Genomic DNA, 12,936 nt, shown 5'->3' on the forward strand with positions numbered 1-12,936 from the left:
TGTGGAACAAATTATTTCAATTTTGAAAAATAAAACTTAAACTGTAAAGAAATTGTAACAATTAATTATGATTTTGATTTTCATAGATCTTACTCGTTCTTCCCCACAGCGAAGCAACCGGATTATAAATCAAGTGACCACTTACTATAATCCGAGTATATTCACCGGGAAAGTGCAATACCACTAGGTCACAGTCAACATACATAAGATTAAAACGGAAGCGAGTCAAAAAGGCATGAAATGGACAAGCTAAGCGAGGCGTAGTTAAAGTAAAACATGGTTTTTTTGGTATTATTGATGAATAATTTATTCGGTATTTGAAAGCAAGCATTCAATTTGTGTAAAATTGAGGCAAATCAAAACTCTAGCGTGCTATCAAAATAAAACAATTTTTGACGAAGACATCTCCAAAACAACTTTAAATGGAGAGTTCAGATCAACAAAAGATTTTTGTACGTAATCAAAAATACTATAATTTCCGCATACTTTGTGGGCGTTGATTTGATGCTTTGGTAATTAAGTTCACGATTAATGGGTTTACCAAAACGGAATAACCAAGCAAATGCGAAATTTTACGAAGCAATCAGCACCACGTTTACTCGAATGTAAAGCAATTTTCGCTCATATACTTAAATAAAAAATAAATTCATAGGAAAACACGGTTCTGTGTACTATTCTGTTGCTTGTAGGTTGAATTGAACTCCGATGCAATAGTTTACTTAATGCCAACAGAAATTTACAAGTATAGCTTATCCAGATCGTAATCAAAAGTATACATCTCAATAATAAATTAATACATTTGGAAAAAATAAACAAATTCAGTAGATTACCAACACTTGTCTACCCCTTATAAATTAACGTAAATATCATTGACATAAAATTCATATCATACCAACTCAGAGTTCACTGTTGCACTGGAAGCATATCACAATTGGTCCATGTTTTTATACCCGTTATTTGTAGAGCAAAAGGCAATTCTTTATTCGTATTAAAGAATATATATTCTTGATCGAAATCACTGGCCCGGCCCGTCTGTGTGTCCGTCCGTATGTCTGTCCGTATAAACGTTGAAATCTTGGCAGATATAAAAGCTAGAGACACAAACGCGACCCATAACTGCAACGGCCACATTTTATAGAAATGATTTTATATTTTAAAGTTATAAGTCTTGTCAATTCCTGATATGCCCACATTTTTTTTAAATTTTGATATTTTTTGTATCAAATTCTATCGATAATTAAGAACAACTTTGAAATACTTCCCTGGCACTCCCACTATTTGAGTAACGGGTATCTAATAGTCGAGAAATTCGACTTTAGCGTTCTCTCTTGTTTTTATTTGAATGAGCTTGTATGTCAACATTTTTCACGAATTTAAAACTTGGTTTTAGCAATTTATGTGCACACTGCAGATCGCATTCAAAGGACCAATCGTTAAATAATTCATTTGATCACACACATTAAGATCAGCTTACGCTCAACAAAAACGCACTCATATATCACGGCAAAAAAAAAATGAAAAAACTTAAAAACACAAAAAAAAAAAGAAAAACCAGGAAAAATAATTGATGAGAATGCTCGTTCAACAGGGCAAACAATTGAAGGTTCATAATAATATCAGCGCATAAAAGCATACTAAAAGTACATCAGCAGACAACCAGAGACACACATTCCCACACACGTTCAGTCACATCTCATCCACAATGGTAACAATAATTAGAAAAATAAGCGTATTAATATAGAGTAAAAAGTATGAATGTCTGGAGGATTAAATAAAGTGCACCAAATAAAATAAATATGTTAGTCAAAGCAGGTATACATTATGGAATTTAAACTAAACTCTACTCAATGTTATGTGTAAGCAAAGTCCGAAATTCGACTTATAATGAATGATGGTACCAAACGAATTCTTAACCACTGAAATATTCATTGATCGTCTATTAATATATATGTAAGTTTAAATGTCTAACTGGACCGCCTAATTTAAGAGCTCCGAAAAATGTGTTGCCTAAATTCACAATTTACCAAAATAGTTGAAATAGTTTGGTGCAAAGAAATGTACAATTGATGACAACCGTACGAGTTCTTAAAATCCATTTCTAAAAAACGCTTAACCTATAAAAATTAACTATAACTATCTGTGCTATTAAATTTAAGCTATAAAATATAGACAAATACCAAGAGTAATGCAAACATACATTCAAACATATTTCGAGAATAATAAGAACCCTGAGAAATGGAATAAAGTAAATTGAACCATCATCGTTTGTTTTACCAAAGCTATCCCCTAAAAGTGTATATCATTTTATAAATTTAACAATATTGGGGCAAGATCTTAGGCATAAAATGAATTTTGCAATGGCAACCATATATTTAATATTAATCTGCGGAATATCGTGAAACAAGTATTTACCGAATATAATAAACTTTATGTAGTACAGTATTGTCTTTAATATTTTTTAAAAATGGTGTTGAGGGCCTTTTCAATAAAAGAAAAACTTAAAGAGCTGCATTTGAAACCTAATTAAATTTAAAGCTCTTGGTGGCGGGCAATGGCTGGTTTTTCGCTGCAGCTGCAGAAATGTACTTTAAATTCTTGGAAAGGAATTTAGAAATTTAAAATAAAACTTTTTAGTCGGAAGTTTTCATCACACATAAGGCGAAATCTGCAAAGCATTATATTATATATGTTAATTTATACAATTTCGGTTTTGATTTTATCCAAATCGGTCAACCAAAATATGTAGCTGTCGGAATATTAATTAAAAATATTTATGAAATCCTAGATTAGTTTTTTTTATCACAATTTGTATACCTTTTATTCGTTAAGTAAAAGGGTATATAAGATTTGTTGAAAAGGTAGAAGGAAGCGTGTTCGACCATATAAAGTATATATATTCTGTACCAAACCTGAAATTGTTATGTTATGATTTTTGTTTTATATTTTTATAAGTCTTGTTAATTTTATCGATTTGACAAAAACTTCTTGCCGCGACCTCTATAACGTCCACAAACCGCCCAATACTGCCACGCCCACACTTTTAAAAGAAGTTTTGATATTTTCCCATTTTTTTTATTAGTATTGTAAATTTCTATTGATTTGTCAAAAAACATTTTGCCACGCCCACTCTAGCGCCCACAAACGGCCAATACTGCCACGACCAAAATTTCGAAAAAGTGTTGTATTTTTTTCATATTTTTATTAGTCCTGTACATTTTTATCGATCTGCAAAAAAACTTTTTGACAGGCCCACTAAACTCCCAAAAATCTAGTATTCCTATACTAGAATTGTTAAAACCGCAGCGTTTAGAACTGACGTATTTTCCGATCACCAGTGGAATCGATTCGGTCATGTTCGTCGTATCGGTGGGTGATTACAATGACAAAGGTATGCCTTAGCATCGTTTTAAGTGTTTCGCTTCAATAATTATTTTCAATAAGTAAGTAAGTCAAGTTTGCAAGTTACAGGAAATCCGCGAATGTAAGTCTGGAGTAGAAAGGCTTAGGGAAAATTTGGCGAGTATTGTGCGTCGCAATAGCTCGGTGGCAATTAGCCATAAGTATTATTTATTGCAGCGCACGAAATCACCAAAGTGTTTCCGTTTTGCTTATATAAAAATTTCTTTTCACCTTAGAGGTTGTTCTGCCTTGCCTTTTCTTCGCCGGTAGAAGGAAGCGTTTCCGACCCTATAAAAATATATATATTTTCAATATGGATCTCTATCGGCTGGTAAGTCTGGCCGTGTCCATATCCGCTCATATTAGGTTCAAGATCTCGGGAACTTTCAAAGCTAAAATGTTTAGATTAAGCTTGCAGATTGTAGAGCCACGCGACCTTAACGCTCGCATCACGTAGGCGGTGGCAAGGAAATGTGGGTAAAAAAATAATAACTTTAAAATTCCCATAACATTCAGTAAACAAGAAAAACAAAAGAGAACGCTATAGTCGAGTAACTCAACTATCAGATACGCATTACTCAGCTAGTGAAGTCCGGAAGATAAATTTCTACATTTTTCTGGCATGTCGACAGAAATTGGCAAGATGAATAATACAACTAAAAAATTAAAACATTTTTTTAATGTGTGGGCGTGGTTTGACGGTGATAGAATGGGCGGGTGGAAATACAGTTAAGTTCAGAAAGGTAGTAAGTTAATGTGGCCAGTGATAAATTCGTATGGGGCACATTACTCCTTGTCAGGTCAGAAGATCATTCTGCGAGGTTAGGGTCAATAGGCATTGGATGGAAGGTGACACTGTGGATACAAGTTAAATTTCCGTACTGAAAACAAAATTATCGATTCCATACCATGACTGATTGAGGTGAACATACCCAGTATTCAATAATTGGTCAAACAAGATGAGTATATGTGTTACATGTTTTAGGGATCATCGAATTCCTTTGACCAACGTTTAATGAGTGCAAGAAGCCCTTTGCCTAACAAACATGGAGAATATTCGATGGAAAATCATTTTTCGATAAAAAGGTATATATTCATAAAAAAGCCGTCCTGCGTAAAGGACAGAGAAGAGATCTGGAAATCAGTCTTCTGTTGCTTATTTATGTCATATTTTCAGTACTAGTTCTTGATAGTCGAGTAAAGGGTAACTAATAGTCGAAGAGGCTTTTCTTCAGCGTCATTTCTGTTTATTTCTTGGTAGGTACAGATTTGTCCTTGCAAACGGCCAAAGCCAAAATTAGTGGTAAGCTAAGAAGGCCAAGACTTTTAATGTAGTTTAAATTATTAAATTAGTCGACCTTGTACATTTAGTAGTAACATTGCTAGTTAGATTTTTTTCATATTGGCGAAGGATGAACAAAAGCCAAAAGTCCGTGGCGGACGACATGGCCTCGACGCCTTTCGGCAAGGAGGTGCTGATTGGCAACTGGGCGGAGCGCCGCTACGCAGTCGAGGAGCAGAGCAATGCAATCCTGCCGGGGATCCGGGTGAGTGGTTGCGACCTCCATAGGTCGCTCTGCCACGACACCTACACTACTGCACCCTTCGATGGCGCCGAGGTAGTGCCCTTGTTCGTGGATCATCGAAAATTGGCTTACCAGCACTTTGTAAGGAATAGGCGATCTTCCCTAAACCTGGTGGACGATGAGCTACTCAAGAGGAACTTCACTACTACCCACACCCTGGAGTTCCAGGAGATTCCTCGACTGCGTCTTATACACGCGAGTGGAGAAAAGGACAAAAGCGGTCCTCCGAAGCAACCGGCGGACGTGGACAGACTGCAGGCCTTCGGAAATCTTACGAAGACACACAATTACCTCTTTCGCTTCAAGTGCGAGAAAATGCTGGACGAGATCAGCAACATGCAGACCACCTACTCCGCGTGCTTCAACCGCCCATGGGAAAAGAAGCCAATCTTTGAATTTGGTCCAGACTACGACGGAGTCGTTAAGTTTGACTTGACGTGCTAGCAGCCAGAACTATATTTTCTCCTAAGATTGTGTAAGAGAATCTACAAATTTCGCAACAAAAAAATTGCAACCGTGTTCCCAAAGAAACTCGTTCCTCTATATTACAAGATTCAATTTATTTCAAATCATTTTCTTGTATAATAATATGGGTTCGTATTTTAGTAGTTCTATATTTTGGATGCCAGAAATTCTTTTATTTTTTTGTTGCACTCGCCGTAGCATTGGTTTTTCCATTTTCATATTTGGTGAGCTATTGAAAAATTGGTATCTTCATTCTTTTCGAAATTAGTAAGTCAATAGATGTTTACAATACTTTTGCGCTTACCATTTCTTTTGTGTGGTACAGAATATATATTTAAATGTTAATTAATTGTTACAAAAAGTAAAATTTTACGACATTAAACTAGACGACGCAAGAATTTGCATAAGTTTACTTGCTTAAATATTAATTTTTGACGCGGTAATATTTGCTTGCCTTAAAATCTTATTTATTCTTTTGTGAGTTCGATTAATTTTGGACTGCCATGATAGGATTCTTTTTGTATTTTTCTTCTTTTTTGGCTGACGATTAAGTTTAAAATGATGCTTAAAATCTAAACCAATGGAAGTGGTGTGGGTGTGGGTCTGAGTGTGTGTGTGGTGGAGAGTGTTGGTGTGTGACTTGGTGGTGCTAGTTACGTGTCCCATGGTGTTCCTTTGTGGTGTGCGTAATCTAAGGGATTACTTATAGTTTGGCTGGGGTGTAATGAATTGTCTGGATATATGTCTGCATAGATAGTGTGTTTTTATTTGCTTATAACAATTATAATTTTGAATTTGACCTTTTTTTGGATTTAGTAGTTTTTATTTTCATGACGGTGAATTTGGTTTATTCACTATTCGCTTTTCTTCTAAACTTTTACTTTTGCTTATCGCTTTTTGGATGTCCTCTTTTCGTTCATTTAATTTTTGCTTATTTTTAAGTCCTAGAGTATTTACTTGTAGTATTACCTAATTTTTATGTAAAAAATGATGCTTATACATTTGGCTTAAATTTAATTTTTGTTTTGGTTGCTCCGAAAAATGGAATTAAACGTGAATTTTCATTAAATAGTTGCCAAGACTTGAGTATACATTGTTTTATGCAATCAATTTTGCAATGACCGAGATTAGTGTTGTTCCGAGAATTTTATTTGGAATATCGCCGAGAAGGTATACATCAATGTATTTCTAATTTGCGCAAGACATGTATCTTGTATTTTTTATTCAATGCCAGTGGTTAAGTCACCATTTCTTTTTCAGATTTTGATATCTAAAGACATCGCTTTTCGCTCGAAAGCAAGTTTTTGTCGCCAAACTTTTCTTCGTAAGGTTTGCAATGATTTCTTTTTATTTTTCTCTCTAGATTGTGTTATGTAGAATATGTTTTCTGAATAGTTTAGAGAAACATTTATTAGTATGCAAATTAATACGTGGTATGTTACGAACCTCATTTTTGATTCAGCCGAAATGAAGATGCTTTTAATATTCGAAATAGTTGCCAGGGGTGTTCTTTCCTACGAAAAATCCTATTCGTTCTTTTCCGGTTATTGTAGTTGTAAGTGTAAAACTAAATCAACAATTGAACTATCAAACTAGGATTGGTTTAGATTAAAAAAATTAACACTGAAGATTATACAAAACGCGAACAAAGTGTGTACATCTGTGTGTCATTGATGTCGGTAAGCCAGTTTTATTGTTTTGGTGCAATCTGTTTTTATTATTTTTGTACCAATTAATTCAATTTTTACCAGGAAAGTGAGATTTTTGTTCTTCTAGTTTGTTTCTTGTAATATAAAAACGTTTTACATTCGTTTGTTTTGATTTTCACTGCGTTGGTTTTTATTTATATATGTATAACTTGGTTTTTACATTCAATCGATTCAAAATGATACAAATTCAAATAGTAAATTGCTTAACAACTTTTAGCTATTGTTACTTCTGCTTTCGGTTTTGCATTTGCCTCTTTAAAAAATATATGTATATAGGTAGTTAGCTTGCTTCTTATGCTTGTTGTATACTTAAAATCTCCTCTGTCGCAATTTTTGATTCGGTTCAATCTGCTTTGTATCTTTCTATCTATCCATCTCACAGTCCCCTCAACCCGCATCCTCATCCGCTGCTGCTTGGCTATTAGTTGCTCAATTGGGTTTGCTGCTCCGGTCGGTTGTACATATAAAAGTCGGTCGGTAAGAAAAAAGTGTTATTTATTATTGTACTATGGTTGCTGCTGCGGTATCCGTGGCATTTGTTGTGTATATCTTGTAAATTAAAAGATTTGTTCGGTTTATTGTTATTACTTGTATCAGGCTATTGGCTATTGGCTGGCCCAGGGCAGGTACTCGTCCTGATCCTGGTAGTTTAGTATCACTATTGCTTTGTTTGATTCTATCTTGGTTTGATTCGGTTTGTGGCTTTGATTTTCGATTAAAACGATTGCAATGAAATTCTCACTTTCTGATAAAAACAAATTAAAGTTTGATCTGGGTGTGTCGTAAAAACGTAATCGGCTATGGTAGCGCAGTGGTCAGTAGTTCTGCATGGATATGTTCTTTTCAGCTGATTAAACTCATAGCGAAAATTCGATCGTACCTCTTTTTACTCAGCTGAACTGCTGGTCGGGCATATCTGCTCTTCGTTTTCTTGGTGCATTAGCTATTTGTTAGCGAAATTAGTGAAATAATTGATTTACTTACGTTGGTACTATTGCATTTGCAGTTGCAGTTTGTGGTTGCTTATGTACAGTTTCAGTTGAGTTACAATTAATAATAAGTGCTTTCCTGCTCGCTTTCGAGGCGGCCATTGATATATGCGTAAATAAAATTTGTTTCTATTGACACTGCTCAGTTATTATTTCTATGGTAGTTATTAAATTGTAGTCCCTGTCAATCGTTCATAGTAATTACAAACGTATATATAAAAGTAATGCCAACATAACAAATTGTGTTCGGTTCGTTCTTCAATCCGATCTGATCCATCGGGTTATTGAACTTATCGTAAATCATCGCTTGAGATGATTTTGTATCTTTGCTGCGCTCACAGGCAAGCGCACGTTTTAAAATGAGTTTTCATTTGAATACTTCACTTAACACTTAATGGAATATACTTTAATGTCTGTAAGTAAATGTTACTATATGTTCTCCTTTTAGTTTGTTTTTTCGGCGTTTTCGTCGACTTTTACTATTTTTTTGCTGTTTTTCTCAGTTGTAAGCTGTCTGATTGGTTTAGTTTAGTACCTCTGCTTGTGTTTGCTGATATTCTGATTTTCTATTTATTTAAGAGCTGTATTTACTTGTTGGTTTGTCGGTTGCTTGTAAAAATTCTGTAAAATATTTTCGGTACTATTTCTTTCGGCTTGTGGTTCGTTCCTGTTGCAAAAACAACTTCGTATATAATATAAATAAATTATTTGATTTCTGTCTGCAATAAATTACTTGTTCTATGGGCACATGGTGTCTATTGCAAAAAGTGATCGTACTCATGGGCATAGAATGAGTTTGGGCCCGTTGACTAAAAGATTTAAGACGATTCATTATAGTGTGGCTTCGCAGAAATTCAAACTGAACTTCGCTCGAATTGTTAGCTTAGAAGTCTTATCTATGGGATTAGATTGTGTATCTTCTCTTGATCCTTACAGCTTGAAAGGTATATAAAGTAATTTTGTCACCACTTTTAGGACACTGTGAAATACACTGGGCCCAGTACAGTTTCTATGCCTTGATCGATCAGATATTTGCAATAATTTCAATATAGAGTTTTTATCAATAACGCCATTGGCGTAATTAACAACTAACGAGGCTATTGTTGTTTTGTTTTGGATTTCATTTCGTCATTTCAATTCACTTTTGGGGTTCTTTTAAGCCAAAAACAAGATGTGTTTGAATTTCTGTGATCTTGTATTGGTTTTTAACTGGCGTTCAATACAATAAAAGTCTGTAGTTCCTCCTTATACGCAGCTAGCTGCTGTCACAAACTTCAAGGGGTTACGTTAAATATAAGTAGATATATCGTATATATATAGAGAGTATGCCTTAAATAGTTTAAAAAATATAATACACCATACATATAATTTAAGAGTTTAGGGTTTTCCATATGCTATACGCTATTTGCTTCGTTTTTTGAAACTATTTTTGCTTTTATTTTTGCTTTTCCTTTTGCTTTGAATCTGTTTTATTTTATTCATTAGTTTGAGTGACATCAATCCATTTCTTTCTCCGGTAATCGCTTCCCTTTCGGATTTTTGGTAATTGAACTAAAAATATTTTTGTAACTCGAATTCAATCCGTAGGCTGGGTGTTTACAATCTTTACAATCTCAAATCAAATCAAACAGATGTTGAATGGGCTTTTTTGTTCGTTATTAAATATTATCATTTCAAATGGTTCTCATTCAGAATCATCGTTATTATCATGACTCAGTTTTTATTTTAATTCTTACCGTTGCTATTTCAATGTGTATTTATCTATTTTTTAATAATCTCTTCTGTTAGCTGATCTCTTGAATTATATTTCGTTTGTTGGTTGCTTTTATGCTTGGTGGTTGACTTAAAAACTATTATCACTATTGCAGAAAGCGGCTGTACTCAATTATAATGCATTCGCTTCTGGAAATTTTAGGGCGAAGGGCTGAGTTTTCCTCAGACTACACTGCCCTCTATCCCTAATATTTTCTGTTTCGAGTTTGCTTCTTTGATGTTTGTATGTTGGTTGTGGGCATTTTCTATTAATATTGCTTGTCTCTGGTATTAGCTATATGTATGTTCTGAGTCGGAAATGTAAGCCGGAAAAGTAATCACTTCTGAAATATTCTCAAATATTATCCTGACGTTTTCATGTATTATTCATCGCTATTATAATTTGTTTCAATTTTAAGAAGAAAGGATTTTTCTTATTATTTTCTTCACTTTAGTTTTTCGTTTTGGATTTCCAGGGTGTCATGATTTCGTATCGAAACGCAGTTTCTAGATAATTTCACTTTTGTCATGTCTGATTTTAATTTCTCTGTCGATTTTGATGTGCCAAGTTTAATGTTTTTTTTTCATGCCTCTGTTACCTTGTGTGATTGTGTTTCTTGGGTTTGCAATATGGTTACACGTTACTTATGTTTACTTATTATGGCTCTTTGAAACTGCAATTAAAATTTCTGCTATAAAAATTACTTGTATTTGTACTCTTGGTTATTTAAATTGGGCTATTGTTTTTTGTTAGGTATGCTTGTAACTTTGATTGGTTTTCCTATTTCTTTATCAGTTATTATCTGCAGCATTTATCTCCGCCGACGGTTTGTCGTGTTTTACATCATTATGGTTCTGTTTCGGTCTGGTCTATCCGGTTAGTCACGTTCTAGCCCCTTTGTCCTTCTAGGCTTGAGTCATCTTAAATGTTTCCCCATCTCAACTGTTACATTCTTATAAATGTACATATGTACCTATGTACCTTATGTTTGTCACTTCCGGTGTGATTTTCGGTCTTCACTCTTCACTAATGCTTCTTAGAAGACTTCTAAGCGCAAAATTCCACTGAAGCAGCTGGTGTACTCCATTGTGCAGCTTTCTTATAACTCATGTTTGCTATTCAGTTTGGTTAGCAACTATCAAATCAAATAAACAATACTCAAACAAACTAGTAATGTAAACAAAATTCAAAGTATATGAAATAATAGGTAATTTGAAAACTATAAATGTTTGCAGAACATGGTAGGGCAATTTGTAGCTCCCCTATGTTCTGCAAAATGATTTTGGAGCATTTAAAATTTTGTTCTTAGTCTCTGTCTTTATGCTAGATTTTGTTGCGCCTAAATTTATGATTTTTTTTTTGATTAGGAGTATGCTTTAAATTTTGTGTTAATGCCTAAAATGTACAAAAGTTTTACGTTTAGGTTTGTTTTTAATTTGCATTTATCACAGCGACATTCAGTCTAAATTTTGCTTTTATTGGAATTATAGCATAATTTGCCATAATTTTCTTTGATATAAACGTTCTCGTAAACATTTTCATTTGTTTTTTTTTTTAACTAAAACTAAACATAATTTTGATTTAAAGCCAAAAGGTTCATGTGTGTTTTCGTCGTATGTTATTATCGATTTACATTTTCGATTTTTAAAGCCGAAAGGATTAATAAAATTTTGTCTAAAAGGCCTAAAGGTTTGCTAGAGCTTAATGATAAACTTTGTGTTTTTATAGCAAATCATGCTGATCAGATCGATCTGATCATGTCCCTTTTGTCTAATTCCAATAAAAGCCACCATATTGGGTACCATATCAATTTTTGGATGTTGGTTGCCTGTGACGGAGCATGCAATATTTTTGGATTATTCGTCGTGATCCGCTCTCAATTTCGATTTAGATGTGCAATTTTAATGTGCCTAAAAAGTGATTTTAAAATTTTGACTAAATTTACCGTAACCGTAGGCGTAATTTAATATTTTACAATGTCAAACAATTCATTCAAACTTTTAATAAAACTTTTGCTTGTAGAGTTACATTTAATTTTTGCCAAAACATTCTATGTACAATTTTGAATAAACCATTGTTGCCGAAACTTTTGCAGCGACACTCGTATCACAAAAACCAGACGCTCTCCCAAGCCGAAAATTCGTAGTGTTGTATAATGCCAGAATCGTCTGAGTTGCCCCGTTTAGAGAGGGAATCATAAGAAACAGACTTTGGTAAGGATAAAATCAAAGGATACTGGAAAACATAATGCAACAGAAAATCTGATAAATCATATAATTGTTTTATTGAAAAAATTTAAATAAAATATCCAAACATAATTCATAAACTTTAAATTTAAAACAGTGAAAACAAATCGTATTCGGAGCACTTACTTTGATTGCATTAGAAACTTAATTGACTAATTATTAAATTTATGAAATAATGAGTAGATACTTGATAAGGTGAAACGACTAACTGAATATAATTTCTTATCTTCCACGGTGTTTTCTACATATACATAAAATATGCATACTTTCACATCAAATATGTATATGTGTATTAGGAAACATATTCTAAAATATCAATAACAGTTATAAATGCTTTGACGGTACATTGGAAAATTTGTTAAGAAACTAAATTTGTCGATTATATCCACACAGTTGGCAGGGGAAGAACTTAGATAGTGGGGATCAGGTGGTCTTCATTACGGTAGATTATACTGAGTATAAATTGGAGGATGGGTACGCGATTATCGATAATCTTTTGACTATTGTTTATGCTTGTGTATGGCACCTGAAGAGTCACATTCGAATTTGCCTGCTTGGTAAACAAGATGTTCCAGCTGATTTCTTTTGTCTGCCTTGTGTGTGCAAAAGTGTGGACATATTTGGGTTAAACGTATGCGTGCCTAATAACTAAATAAAAACTCAACATAAATTACACATTATTAGTTGGGGAAGACAACAAATGAATCCTAGGTCAATGTACTTAAGGTTTCATAACTTATCCTTGATTTATCGTATCATTAAATTGCATTCCAGTATTCATTTATACAC

The 12,936-nt window shown here is 33.8% G+C and overlaps 2 protein-coding genes across 3 annotated transcripts in view; both read left to right on the forward strand.

Annotated features, from left to right (window-relative positions):
• Positions 1–2,442, forward strand: part of LOC6616592 (calcium-transporting ATPase type 2C member 1) — a 32,482-nt gene extending 30,040 nt beyond the window's left edge. Inside the window, exon 5 of one of the 2 annotated variants that reach the window (XR_004361653.1) lies at positions 87–2,442. The gene's annotated coding sequence lies outside the window, so the exon portion shown is untranslated. The remainder of the gene's footprint in view (positions 1–86) is intronic. The other variant, XR_004361652.1, reaches the window with a different exon arrangement.
• A 2,255-nt stretch (positions 2,443–4,697) lies between these two features.
• Positions 4,698–5,538, forward strand: LOC6616593. The gene has a single exon (XM_002040916.2). It carries the CDS (start codon positions 4,812–4,814, stop codon positions 5,427–5,429), a length of 618 nt encoding a protein of 205 aa, XP_002040952.1. The 5' UTR covers positions 4,698–4,811; the 3' UTR covers positions 5,430–5,538.
• The last annotated feature ends 7,398 nt before the right edge of the window (positions 5,539–12,936 follow it).

The sequence above is a fragment of the Drosophila sechellia genome, chromosome 3L (assembly GCF_004382195.2).
Source record: "Drosophila sechellia strain sech25 chromosome 3L, ASM438219v1, whole genome shotgun sequence".
NCBI classification, from domain to species: domain Eukaryota; kingdom Metazoa; phylum Arthropoda; class Insecta; order Diptera; family Drosophilidae; genus Drosophila; species Drosophila sechellia.